General features: G+C 46.1%; 1 protein-coding gene across 1 annotated transcript in view; it reads right to left on the minus strand.

Moving 5' to 3' along the window:
• Positions 1–598: 598 nt before the first annotated feature.
• nup133 (nucleoporin 133) overlaps positions 599–14492 on the minus strand; it is a 25578-nt gene continuing 11684 nt past the window's right edge. The window contains exons 18-26 of the mRNA XM_077245887.1: positions 13888–14139; positions 12788–12921; positions 5657–5815; positions 4854–4989; positions 3568–3686; positions 3404–3484; positions 3252–3325; positions 2016–2104; positions 599–865 (exon numbers count right to left, since the gene is read on the minus strand). Coding sequence (XP_077102002.1) covers positions 729–865; positions 2016–2104; positions 3252–3325; positions 3404–3484; positions 3568–3686; positions 4854–4989; positions 5657–5815; positions 12788–12921; positions 13888–14139 — 1181 coding nt within the window. The 3' untranslated portion in view covers positions 599–728. The remainder of the gene's footprint in view (positions 866–2015; positions 2105–3251; positions 3326–3403; positions 3485–3567; positions 3687–4853; positions 4990–5656; positions 5816–12787; positions 12922–13887; positions 14140–14492) is intronic.

Consider the following 14492-nt stretch of genomic DNA (forward strand, 5'->3'; position numbering starts at 1 on the left):
TTTTGCTCTAAAAGTGTGCATGTGCTTCTTTAAAATAGTCACTTACAAAGAAAAGTTAAGGCTGCTCTGTACCTGCTCAAAATTCAGTGTAAAGACGAAATGCCGCATAAAAGCCAGACTAAATTATGCCTGCTCTGGCCCACCTCAGGCCCTAGTATCAAAGCATACCGCTGTAACTGGTGTATAAATGGTGTTGTAACTGGTGTATAAATATAATCATGCCACCTCTGAGCACTGAACTGCCACTTCAGAAGCACTTCTATGCCACCTTTCCAGTGTAAATGTCACCAATTGGTTGGCACCAATTTGTCTTTATTATCCTATCTACTTTCCACCGCTGAGTTAAGGCTGCTCTGTGCCTGCTCAAAATTCAGTGTGAAGACGTAATGCTGAGTAAAATCCTGACTAAATTATGCCAGCTCTGATCCGCCTCAGCCCCTAGAATAAAAGTATACGATTAAAAAAAGCATGTCTTAAGGCACCTAACTGCCACTTCTGTGCCACCTTTACAGTTTAAATTCTCCATATCTTTTGTCAAATTAACACTGCAAAGGGAAGCCTTTTGTCTTGCAGCTGAAGAAAACCATTGAAAATGATCTGTAAATTACAGAAATACAGTTTTATTCAGCAAATTTAAGTGTCGGGTCATTTAATTATTTATTTTTTATGAAACGGTACAAAACAAAGTTGTAATATTAACAAGGAAACACAGTAGAAACGATATGATGTCATATCTGAGCTTTCAGGTAGTGCTCATAATTGGCCCGCAGGAGGAACTCAAAGTAAGGCTTTGATTTCAGACTCTCCAGCTCGTCTTCCTGCAGGAGATCCTTCACTTCAGGCAGGTACGACTGCAGAGAAACACCTGTGTGCACAAACACAAAACACACTCGCTGTAAATGCAGATTCTGCACTGCATGTACTAAAGTAGCGCTCTTTATGCTTTGGATGTCAGATACTATATTTTATACTTCATATCTGCTCAAATAAAACCTTAAATAAGCCCTAAACCATCTGCAGCCACGTTTACATTACAGATTTGCGTAAAACTTTTGCGAGATTTTCTAAGTGTCGATAGAAAACTGGGCGGAAACTGTGGGAGATTTTAGGGGCAGTCATGGTCTAATGGTAACAGAGTTGGACCGGTGACCCAAAGGTTGCTGGTTCGATTCCAGTACCGGAAGAAATATGACTGAGGTGTACTTGAGCAAGGCACCTAACCCCCAATCGCTCCCCGGGCGCCACTCAAGGCTACCCGCTGCTCCGGGTGTGTGTATCCACGTTTGCAGTGTGTGTGTGTTCACTACTCACTACTCTGCTCCTAATGTCTGTGCACTTACTTGGATGGGTTAAATGCAGAGGTCAAATTCCAAGAATGGGTTACCATACTTGGCAATCACGTGTCACTTTCCCCTTTTCCCTATTGATGTTACGCGACTAAAACGTAATTTTTTCCTCTTTCGGTAAGTCATTCCAAACATCATGGCAATGGATGCTGGTAGGTTTATGTATATCCCAGCCACCACACTAGCCATTATTTTTAATGGATATTTTTAATTTATCCAAGCTTTAAAGGCAAGGCCCTTATTACTTGGTAGCGGCACATATGAGGTGTTTCCGGGTGTTTCTCCCTCATTATATGCTTCAAAGTCTTGATAAATTGTGGCATAATTTTTGTGTTTTAGAATCCAGAATCCCTTTGATACTCTTGTCTTTTTATGAGTTTGATGAAGAACTGTGTCTGGTCTTCTGCCCAAACACACCGCACCTTCTTTAAAGCATGGTCGACTTATGTACGTCAGGTGACCTGTAAATGCGAAAAAACTGTTTCCATTGCAGTTTTGCGAAATATTCCTTTTTCGAATTGCCTGAAAAACCACCACATGCGAGCGTGAAAAAATATGGGAGTTTTTGCGAAATTGACGTGTTTCCATTAGGCGTATTTTCAATTCACAATTGCAATTTGAAGGGTAATAGAAAAATGGCTACTCGTATAACAAGAGTCATCACCATACCTTCTTGAATGAGTTTCTGCAGGATCTTGATGAACGTGCTGTCTCTGGCTGCTTCTAGAGGATCGTCATTATCATCAGAAGATGACCAACTGCAACCAATAAATTAATCAGTTAGTCAATGCAAGATCATTAGGCTGTGTTCACACTGCAAACCTTAGTGCTCAATTCTGATTTATTGCTCAGATCTGATTTTTTGTTTGGCTGTGTTCACATAATCTTGAAAATGTGGCCAATATGAGATTCGAGTGAAGAGATCACGATCCTCAACTGACCCGCATGGCAAATGAACAATAAGAGAGCAAGCAACACTGAATTACAGAGGTTATTGAAGTCAGCATCTCTGTGTTGATTTATAATGTAATATGACACAGAAGCCAGGGAATTTGTGCGCAGGCGAATAGGAGGATGGAGATGAGGTTTCATCGTAATACTGATGAGTTTAACAGCTCACAGTCCCTCTACTGAAAACTACCGGTATGTAAAGTCTTTGGAGAGACTCCCATCAACACAGAATTGTGACGAATGTTGATCTAGAGTGACCTAAAAGTCCCATTTATCCTGATATGACTGTTCAGACTGAGGTCACATTGCAAAACATTTGACCTGTATGGGATTTAGTTAGTACCACATATGAAAGGTGGCCCAAATCAGAATGGAAAAGATCAGGTTCCATGTGGTTTGTGCCGTCATAAAAAAACAGATCTGATCCAAAAGATTTTAGGTTATAAAATACCAAGAAATTTCAACACATTGTATCTGGGAAACACCACACATCTTGTTAATATATATAGTGTAGCATGTAAGAAGAGTATTACGAGGCATTGGTATAAGCCGGACATCCCCTTACTTGGAGAATGGATAGAAATTGTTAAAGAAATACATAATATGGAAGAATTGACTTTTATTTTGAGACTTAAAAAGGACTTATTTCTAAAATACTGGAAGAAATGGATTGAGTACTGTAATGTAAACATAACAATCAATGATTATATGTAAAACTATACTTGCTCCAGAACAGAATGTATACCCCCTGTTCTATTGCTTCTTTTTTCACTCTTCTTCCCTGTCTTTCTAAATGTTGAATCCTTGAAAAATCATCAATAAAAATAGTAAAAAAATGAGCAAAAAAAACAAACAAACAAAAAAAAACTCGCAGTGAACGTAACCTGGACGAATCAAGTAAAATGAAACATTCATCCACACAGATCTCATTTCAGTGAGTTTTATGATGCTCACCTCTCCTTCCAGTCTTTCTTTAAGGCTTTACTGAAGATCTCTCGTTTCAGGGCGTCGATATCAACCTCATCCTTCTACAGGTGATGAAAGCATATAAGAAACATGCGTGCTAACTTCCATTTAAAAGCTGTCTGTTATGTATTCACAGATACCTCTTCCAAGTACTCCAACAGATCCAGAGCTTTCTTAAAGTCGTACTCGTTGGCGCCGCGGTTCTCGTCGCAGATGTACAGCTGGAGGAAAAGAGGAACGAGGATGAAGACGTCTGAAGAAACGACTGCGCGTGAGTAGTGTGGTATTCTGGTGTTTTACTCACAGTAATGAGGTTATGAGGGCTCAGTAGAGGCATGCTGTCTGGGTTCAGCTGCTTCTCATCCAGCAGCTGTTTAGGAAGAGTCTCCTGATGAAGCAGAAACCGCTCCTGCTCCACTATATCTACACAAACACAACACAATCATTTCAATACTTTCAGAAAATGAGTTTGCCGATGGGCTCAGGATTATTTGGGGAGGGAAATGCAGGTCAGATTTGTACCCAGTTGAATATGCTAACCATTAGGCCAGACATACTAAGCAAAAACTACTGGCGCTTTTCCACTACACAGTACCAGCTCGCCTTGGCTCGGCTCGACTCGACTCGCCTTTGTTTGGTTTTCCACTGTGTAAAAGTTGTACCTGTACCTGCTTTCGGGTACTTTTTTTCGTACCACCTCCGGCGAGGTTCTAAGCGAGCTGAGGCGAGCTAAGGCGATACTAAAATGTGACGTGAAAACAATGCCGACTGCTGATTGGTCAGAGAGAATCGTCACTATTCACTGCGTCATCATTGCACGCGCCAGATGGAGTATCCAGAATAACCCCGCCTTTTTTAAATAGTTTAGCCAGAGATAGTTACTAAACTTACTACTATTAATATGGCAACTCGGAAGAATACGCCGTGGTCAAACGAGGAGGTGCAGACATTCCTTTGTTTGGTTGCCGAAGAGAGGATCCAGCGAGAGCTTGATGGGGCAACGAGGAACGAAAGGCGTCGCTATGGCGACTGGGTACTATTTGTGGCGATACTTTCTGCAATGGAAAACGGAACGAAAAGCGAGCCAAGGCGAGTCGAGTCGAGCTGGTACTGGTAATGGAAAAGCGCCATACATGTCTGTCTCCACACAAGCAGGATAAAATACAAAGAGCATCAATTAATCTTGCATCATTTGCTCCTCGTTTTGGTGATGTACTAACAATAAAAATGCATATCAAGAAGAGAAAATATATATATATATGCGATCCATTTTATATGGACTAAAGCAGGTTTAAAAGTCACCATGAAATCAAAATTATTTTATTAATGGAATATTGCCGTATTTATTATAAATGATTTATGCACTTTTTTTTTTAAATTCATGTGCCTTATAATCTTTCATCAAAATAACTTCCCCTTCCTCTCTCAGCATCTTCTCTCCTCTGATGAAACCACAACCATCCAATCAAAATCAAGCCCCGCCCTAGATTTGTTCGCGTTCAAGAAGCCGTTTCATTCAGATATACGTCACAATAGGGAAGAAAAGACTCTCTCGACTTTTCCGAGCTCATATGAAGGCACATGACTGACCGGTGAGCTGTCTGCGGTGAACGGCTTCAGGCATGTCTGACGCGAGAGCTGTGAGTTTGCTGAGGGCCAGCAGGGTCTTCTTCTTGCTGAAGTATCGCGTCTCCGTGTTGGCCTGACTGTACAGGGTACGATGGGCCTGTCGTGAAGAAAAAGCATTTTTAACACTTTAAGTGTCCGTAAGCCCATGGTGGCACACATTAAGGTGAACCCTCTGAAGAAAATGTTATACATATACACAGTCAAACCAAAATTTATTCAGACACCTTTAAAATTTCTCACATTATCAGTTTATTCGCTATAGTTTAGAAAATGGTAATAAAATATGACAAGAACTCAGTTATCAAATCAGTTCATATCTCACAAATGAATTAGTCTGAATAGCTGTCACCTGTTAAACTTAAGCACACAATTAAACAATACCAGTTTAGGTCAACCAATTACCAAGCAATACTTCATTTTGTTCAGTCTGTGCTGTAAAAAGATCGCATTAGCACTTAAAGAAAAAACACTTCAGCAAAACTTGGTCAGCTCAAAGTGTCTGAATAATTTTTGGTGCCAACTTTTTATAAATTTTACTGGTAGTCACAGTATGAAGAATTTTTGGGTATAATATGTGTAAGATTTACTTATGCTATCCTCATTTACATAAATTAACTATAGAGTCCTGCACCCAATAGTAAAAAATGTTAAAAATTATATCTGGTGTGTGAATAATTTTTGGTTTGACTGTATGCATATATGTATGTATATATATATATATATGCGTGTGTGTGTGTATTATATATACAGTATGTTGCTCTTACTCTCTGATAGTCTTGCACGTGTATGTCATGCAGCCAGCTGAGGTGATCGTGAGCCTGCAGGAAACTGGCCAGCTGTTGGTGTGTAGCGATTGGCTGAGAGAGCAGCTTCCCTCTCTTGCCTTTCTCCATGTACCAGCGGAACAGGAAGTCAGCGAAGTTCTATAGGGAGCAGAGAGGACTGTGGGTAAATGCATTTGGCACAGGTACTGTAACTAATTACTGATTTTAGGTTTGCAAGAAAGCGTCCGTCCGTGAGCAATGAGTTCTCTTTCATCATCTCGTGTTCGAGATCCACCTATGGGAAGGGCATCCGTACCTGACCTCTGCAGAAGCATCCAATTGCACCAAGTCTGGCTAGACAGACAGAAGCGCGCAGCCAATGCCAGGTGAGGCCACACCCCCTCACCTAAGGGCATATAACATCTGGGCGCGCTGCTATTCCTCAGTTGACATTCGCTTCTCGCGATCTCTGCATCTCACAGCTCGGTTGGATTTTTACACTGCTCACCTCGTGTCTTCAGGAGGACATATCGACCAGATCAGCCTCCGCCGGACGTGACAGTTGTTTATTTTTCAACTACTGCTGCTTTGCATTCGGAGCCGCCCACGCTCTCGCTATTTTCACCGTTTCTCCTCACGGCTGCCCGCCACGGATTTCTCCGTTTTCTTCGCTGGTATGTCACTGTCTAAGCCTGCAGCCTCTCCAGGGGATAGCATGTCACGGGCCTGCCCGGCCGCGTGTGGTGCCCTCATCGCAGCTAAGGATCTTCATCAGCTTTGCGTGGTCTGTTTGGGTCTTAAGCACGCTCGGGAAGCCCTTGAAAACCCGGAGAATTGCAGTTTCTGCCTCTTGCTGCCTAGGAAGCTGCTAAAACGCCGTCTTAAGGTGGCAGTGACACAGTGCACCGGGCTCAGCCCTTCTGACTCGGACGGGGGACACGGTGATGACGACGCGCTACCGGGGGCCTCCCGGGGCGCAACGTCTCTCGTCTGGGCTGACCAGCCCAATCCCGCCTTCCCCGAGGAGGACATCTTCGGGGACAACCTCACTCTCGTCCACGACCTGCCCGGTTCTGGCGAAGAGGAGGATGCGGCCATTCTTGGGGTTTCAGAGGACGAGGAGGCCATCCCGCCCTCTGGTGTTCCCCAGGCTACGGCCCACGCGGTTCTGCCTCAAGCCATCCTCCTGGAAGTGTGTGAGCGAGCGGCCGCTCGTCTCAACATCGAATGGCCGGCACCGCAGAGCGCCACCGACCAGGAGAGGGATATTTATGATGGGAAAGTGCTGGGACCCCCTCCCGGCCCGAGGAAACAACTCTTCCCCATCCTCCCGGCGTGCGCGAAGCACATGAGAAATTATTGGAGCGACCCGCTCGACTTCAAACACGGTCTCACGGGACTCGAGGTTAAGGACATGGCGGCGCACGGTATGGGCGAACCTCCCACCGTCGAACCTTCCATCGCCAGGCACCTTAACCCCGCTCAGGGCGGGCTGCTCGCTCCCCCCAAGCCGGTCTTGCCCAACAAGATGGACCGTTTTGCTGCCTCCGTTCACCAGGCAGCTTATAAGTCCTCGGCCGTGGCTGTCAGGGCCCTTAACGTTTCTTCGCTCCTCTCCGCCTACCAGGCGGAGATCCTTGAAGAGTTAGGGCAACAATTGGAAAAGGGAAATCCTTCTGAAACCCTGTGGAAGGAGATCCTAACGGTGAACGACCTCGTCCTCCGTAACGCTCGGCAGGCCGTCCAAGCTTGCGGGCGCTCCATGGCGCTTTCCGTGGTCGGAGAGCGCGCGCTCTGGCTGAACCTGTCGGGACTCCCTGACAGTGAGAAACGGCGCATCGCGGGCGCGCCGGTGGAGCCCGGCCGGGCTCTCTTCGGCCCCGCCGTCGCACTGATGCAACAACGGTGTGACGATAAGAAAAAGGAGGATGAGGCCTTCAAACTTTGCCTTCCTAGGAAGTCAGTCCCACGCCAGGCGCCCCCTGTGCGTTTGCCTAACCCACCGGCCACGGGACGACAGTTTCATCAGGGCAGAGAAAAGCCCCGCAACAAACCACCCCCTCGGCAACATAACCCAGCACCTACACACAAGCACTGGGGTAAGCCCGCTCCCGCCGCGGCCGCGGCCGGGAGACCTGCGAATTCCAACCCCACCGACTCGAAACGCAAGCGGCCTGCCTGATGTTCAGCCGATGGGGGCTTCGAGTCCATGTTCACGGGCCGCAAGCCCTTCGGACTCCCCTCCTCTTCTAGGACCCCCGTCCAAAAAACCCAGGGGGTCCCGCGGATGGGTCAGCTCTCCGTGTGTAAACGAGACTGCCCAGCTCGTGTGTTCGAGAGATGTGTGTTTTCCCCCCACGTTCAGGGGGCCCTTTGTAAGGGAAAGTTTAAGCTCAGTGACACCACACTGCCCACACTCTGTTCCCCTCACTCTCTCAATAAAGGCTTCGGCCCCAGTGTTTGCCCAACACAAAACACACAAAACACAAAAAAATACGAATCAAATGAATTCGTTTCGGCGGGAAAACCTCTCTCCGCAGAGAGAATTCATCTCACTGCAGAGAGAGGAAATCCCTCCGAACCCCTGCATGTCGCCTCTAGTGTACCCACTAGATGGCGCCATTGCATCACAAATAAACCTGTCGGTCTCACACAGCTCCGCTCTGGCCCGAGCGGGAGCTCTCGCGAGTCACGAAGCGGCTTGGCGAACCGTTTCAGCTCCCGAGTGGGTGATGCGTACAGTAATGCAGGGTTACAGATTGCAATTCGCAGTAAAACCCCCGCATTTCAACGGCATTCTCTTTTCTCACACGGAAGAGAACGCCTCTCACATTCTGAAAGAGGAAATTTCATCTCTCTTAAACAAGGGAGCGATTCAGGTGGTACCTCCCAATCTGATGAACCAGGGTTTTTATTCCCGTTATTTTCTGGTCCCGAAAAAAGGCGGCTCTCTCCGCCCTATCTTGGACCTTCGAGTGTTGAACAAACATTTGAGGAAATACAATTTCAGAATGCTGACACAAGGCGCACTCGCCCGTGCCATAAAACAGAACGACTGGTTCACATCAGTCGATCTGAAAGATGCTTTCTTTCACATAAGCATCTATCCTCCGCACAGGAAGTTTCTTCGTTTCGCCTACCAGGGCATATGTTACGAATTCACAGTTCTTCCGTTTGGACTCAGTTTGAGTCCCCGGTCTTTCTGTCTGTGCGCGGAGGCGGGCTTAGCACCTCTGAGAATATCAGGTCTGAGAATCCTGACTTATATAGACGATTGGCTCATCATAGCCGAATCAAAGGAGAAGGTGTTGCAGGACACCGACCGTGTGCTCGCGCACATCACATCGCTCGGGTTTCAAGTGAATGTGAGCAAGAGCAATTTCACGCCCAGTCAGAATGTCATTTTCTTGGGCTTGGAGTTGAATTCGGTCTCCATGCGAGCGCGCCTCTCTCAAGAGCGCGTTCGCTCTCTGATGAACTGTCTGACGCAGTTCAGAGAAGGGGCGAAAGTGCAATATCGCACATGTCTCAGGCTACAGGGTCTCATGGCTTCATCCACCCAAGTTGTGCCATTGGGACTTCTGAGGATGAGGGCGTTCATGAAATGGGTCTTGTCACTACATTTCAGCCCGATTCGCGACCTTTGCCGCTCGGTAACAGTGACACGCGCCTGCTCGGCGACCTTGCGCCACTGGGAGAGCGAGAACTTTTACGCACGGGGAACCCCTCTGGGGGCGGTTACGATGCGGAAAGTTGTGACGACAGATGCGTCCTTGACAGGCTGGGGTGCCACCCAGGAGGGCAGAACGGTGAACGGTCTGTGGCCAAACAGACTACGTTCAGCGCACATAAACTATTTAGAGCTTTTAACCATTTGGAAAGCTCTGAATCATTTTCTGCCTCGCCTGCAGGGACATCACGTTCTAGTACGGTGCGACAATACCACGGCTGTGGCTTATATCAACCGTCAGGGCGGCATGCGCTCGTCGAAACTCCACGCTCTAGCTTACAAGCTTTTGGTGTGGAGCAGACGGGTTTTCCTGTCGTTACGCGCAACTCACGTTCCGGGCATTCTGAACAGAGGTGCGGATCTGCTATCAAGGGGAAACCCAATCTACGGAGATTGGCGTCTTCACCCTCAGATAGTGGAAATGCTATGGATGAGATTCGGACGGGCGAGCGTAGATCTATTCGCCTCGCGCGAAAACTACCATTGTCCTATGTTCTTCTCTCTAAGGGACATGGACGCGCCCCTCGGGGTAGACGCACTGGCCCACCCATGGCCCAGAGTGCTCCTGTATGCTTTTCCTCCCCTGTGCCTGATAATTCCCTCATTGGCCAGGGTGAGAGAGCAGGGCCTGTCTCTCATTCTGATAGCACCCAGGTGGCCCAAGGCACCATGGCTGGCGGAGATAATTCCTCTGTTATACGCCGAGCCGTGGCGCCTTCCCGTTCGCACGGATCTATTGTCCCAAGCCAACGGGGAGATTTACCACCCCCACCCGGACAGGGTGGCTCTCTGGGCCTGGCCCGTGAGAGGACGAACCTGAACGCACTTGGGCTTTCGCCGCGTGTGGTCGCCACTATTCAGAATGCCAGGGCAGTCTCTACACGGTCCTTATATGGCTGTAAGTGGCACGTGTTCGAAGGGTGGTGCGATGGGCGCGGTCTCACATCTTATCAGTGCTCAGTTCCTGATATTTTGTGTTTCCTTCAGGACCTCATGGAAAAAGGGAGGTCTTTTTCCACCATTAAGGTCTATTTGGCTGCGATTTCAGCCTGTCATGTGGGTTTTGAGGGCTCTACTGTCGGGCAGCACCCTCTAATCCGCAGATTCATGAAGGGTGCACGCCGCTCGTTGCCAGTCATCAGGAGAACTGTTCCGGAATGGGACCTCTCCATGGTGCTGGAAGCACTGTCTCAACATCCTTTTGAGCCCCTGGGGAGTATTTCCCTTAAGCTGCTGTCCTTCAAGACAGCTTTGCTCTTGGCCTTGGCATCTGCCAAACGTGTCAGTGAGCTACATGCACTCTCGGTTCACCCCTCGTGCACTAAGTTCTCCCTCAGTGGAGATAAGGTTTCCCTTAAGCCTAACCCGGCCTTCATGCCGAAGTGCTTCCCTGCGTTCACTTCGGAGGTGTTGGAGCTGTCCGCTTTTCACCCTCCACCTTTTACCTCTCTGGAGGATCAGAGGCTGAATGCTCTGTGTCCAGTCCGTGCTTTACAGGCTTATATGACCAGGACCAGCGCTTTCCGGAAGAGCGACCAGCTCTTTGTTTCATGGGCCCCTCCGCACAGAGGGAGTCCCATATCGAAGCAACGCCTCTCACATTGGGTTGTGGGCGCTATAACTATGGCTTATGAAGCAAAGGGAGTGCAGCCCCCAAGGGGCATCAGAGCTCATTCCACAAGGGGCTTAGCCGCCTCTTGGGCTTTGTTTAGGGGAGTGTCACTGCAGGACATCTGCTCCGCTGCCAGTTGGGCTTCTCCTCATACCTTTGTGCGTTACTACCGGCTGGATGTCACCAGAACCTCGGTAGCACATTCGGTTTTAGGGGTTGGGTCTTCTTAGCTCTTCCCTGTACCCTGTTGAAACCAATAAGAGTGAATGGCCCGGCTGGTCATGTTCATTCTTGCCACCAAACATTTACTTCCCGTTATGGGTTTAGTTTATGTGCCTTGGTGGGTTGGGGGTACTTTCATGTATGTGTCTCATGCATGCTTCATGTCCTGCGTGTCCACAGCAGTCGGTGTGGCGTCACCTTTGCAGGTTCATGATTAATGGACGTGTCAGGCACCGCCTCCCCGGGGTGACCGTCTTTCTCTGGCTTTCAGAACCTCACTGTGAGTGTATTGGGCAATCGGGGAGCTGTCCATGTCTCTCCCATAGGTGGATCTCGAACACGAGATGATGAAAGAGAACAATAGGTTACTATCGTAACCCCGGTTCTCTGAAACATCGAGTGGAGAGATCCACCAGCTTTGCCCCGCTTGCTGCACGAGAAGCGAATATACTTACTGAGGAATAGCAGCGCGCCCAGATGTTATATGCCCTTAGGTGAGGGGGTGTGGCCTCACCTGGCATTGGCTGCGCGCTTCTGTCTGTCTAGCCAGACTTGGTGCAATTGGATGCTTCTGCAGAGGTCAGGTACGGATGCCCTTCCCATAGGTGGATCTCTCCACTCGATGTTTCAGAGAACCGGGGTTACGATAGTAACCTATTGTTTTTAAGCGTCGCTGAAGTACCAGCCTCATCAGCCCTGTGAAGGCCTCATGGACGCCTCAACAAACTCGTCATCCATACCGGCGTGATGACTCCGACCCCAACCAGATGGATCTGGGTAAATATTGTGAATGTTCTGATCCAATCTGACCTCTGACCAGTAATGCTGCCTAAATCATAATCATACACTGTTCATTCGTTGACCAGAGGAGAACGCAATTTTCTTCTAGAAACAAACTTTGTTGTATTATTTTCATGTTATCACTGTGAAGCTGCTTTGATACAATCTGTATTGTAAAAAAAAAAAGCTCTATATATAAAGGTGACTTGACTTGACAATGCTCTTTAATCTAACAAGGAAAGTCCAACAAATATTTCAATATTGTGCACTAGTTAAAAGCTACTTCAACTACACTGTCCAAACATGTCTTCTGATAATACACTAGTGTTCAAAAGTGTGAGGTCTTTGAAAGAAGTCTCTTCTCCTCACAAGGCTGCATTTATCTGATCAAAAACACAGTAAAAACCATAATATAGTGAAATATTACTCCAATTTATAATGCTCGTTTTCTATTTGAATATGTTAAAATGTAATTTATTCCTGTGATCAAAGCTGAATTTTCAGCATCATTACTCCAGTCTTCAGTGTCACATGATCCTTCAGAAATCACTCTAATATGATGATTTGATGATCAAGAAACATTTATTATCATTATCAGTGTTGAAAACTGTGGAAACCACGATACATTTCCTCAAGGATTCTTTAATGAATAGAAAGTTCAAAAGTACAGCATTTATTTGACAGAATCTTTTTTGATAAATTGAATGCGTCTTTGCTGAATAAAAGCATTAATTGTTCTGATGATCCCAAACTTCTGAACAGTGATGCATGTTTTTGGGTTTGTTACCTGATCAGCGAATTTGACCATGTACTGCTGCAGTCGACTCTGGTTATCCGTCCGCTCGCACAACTGCACCAATATGTCAAAGTCACAGTATTTCTCCGCCAGCGCTGCGACCCACTGATGCTGACCCAACTCCACTGAGAGAATCACACACAACACACACACACACACACACACGCACACACACACGCACACACACACACACACGTGTATTAAGCATACAACCTGACTCTTATTCTGGCCGTCAGTGTTGGGGAAAGTTACTTTGAAAAGCAATCCATTACAATATTGAGTTAATCCCTTAAAAAGTAAATAATTGAGTTACTTCTTTCTTTTTTTTTTAAAGTAATGCGTTACGCTACTTTGCGTTACTTTTTTTCCACCTGGCTTGGGCTTGTTATTTATAACAAAAAAGTTATATTTTGGGGCAAATGTAAATATTTATATAAATAAAATATATTTTATAAAATAAAAATATCTGTGGGGTATTTTGAGCTAAAACTTCACATACACACTCCGGGGACATCAAAGACTTATTTTACATCTTGTGAAAAGGGCATTATATCACCTCTTTAAAACTTATAAAACCAATAAAAAAATAAAAAAATACTATAGTCATTTTTGCTTATGGTTTAACTGATTCATTCATTCAAGGTCAGAAGCAAGTAAATTGGTCAATAAAGTACGATTGAATGCATGTTTTATTTAACATATTTAGTTATTGGAGGTTTGCATAGTATTTTGATTCTGCATTTCGCCGAGGAATATTGAATCTTTTTTTTGTGCAAGTGAGATGAGTAAATGCACGCTCAGATTTCGTCTAGAACTACAATAACCATCATGTATACACACACAACGCCTCTGCACTTCGATTTGGGGACGAGAGAGCTGTCAGTTAATTAATGTGAAAACAAAGTAACTTGCATTACTTATTTGAAAAAGTAACTCAGATATTTTGTTGTAAATTTAAAAAGTAATGCATTACTAGATACTTGAAAAGGTAATCTGATTACTTAACTCAAGTTACTTGTAATGAATTACCCCAACACTGCTGGCCATTTACATCTGACAAACCTCAACTGACCAATCCCAAAGACACTCACAGAGAGGTGCGAGCAGCTCCGAGCGCTTCTGCGTGTACTCGTTCTCCAGCGCGTCGTAGCGTTCCTGCTGTCCTGAGCGGCGGAGAGACGTCAGCTGAGCCACGTACCCGCTCAACAGAGAGTCCAACAGCGCCACCAGCTGCTCGCTCAGGACGGCGCGCAGCTCTGCGTCTGCGTGAGGATACGCCGCGTGCAGGATCAGCTCGTGCTGCCGAGTGATGACGCCCCGAACCCCACCGACTCCTCCCGAGGCTGAGGGGAAGATGGACAAGCGGTGACATTTAAACATTTGATTATTCAAATTCGATATCATTTATTCGATATACACACCTAGGGATAGGAATCTTTTGGTACCTCACGGTTCGATTCAAATCGATTCTCGATTTTGAATCAAATTTCGATTCGATATGTGTAAAGATGTGATTATAGTTAACTGTTTTGTGTTATTTGACTGCGGTAGAGTGTTTAATAGGTCTAGAAGGGAAAAAAATCCTACTGAATTAAATGTGAACCTTGAAATTTATATAGTTTTAGTTTTCTTCCCCCATTTTAGTCAACCCAATATTATAAAACAAATGCCCTTTAAGCCGACTAGAATCATTACA

The sequence above is a fragment of the Siphateles boraxobius genome, unplaced genomic scaffold (assembly GCF_051911475.1).
Source record: "Siphateles boraxobius isolate OS27281-9 unplaced genomic scaffold, OSU_SipBor_1 29, whole genome shotgun sequence".
Taxonomy (NCBI): domain Eukaryota; kingdom Metazoa; phylum Chordata; class Actinopteri; order Cypriniformes; family Leuciscidae; genus Siphateles; species Siphateles boraxobius.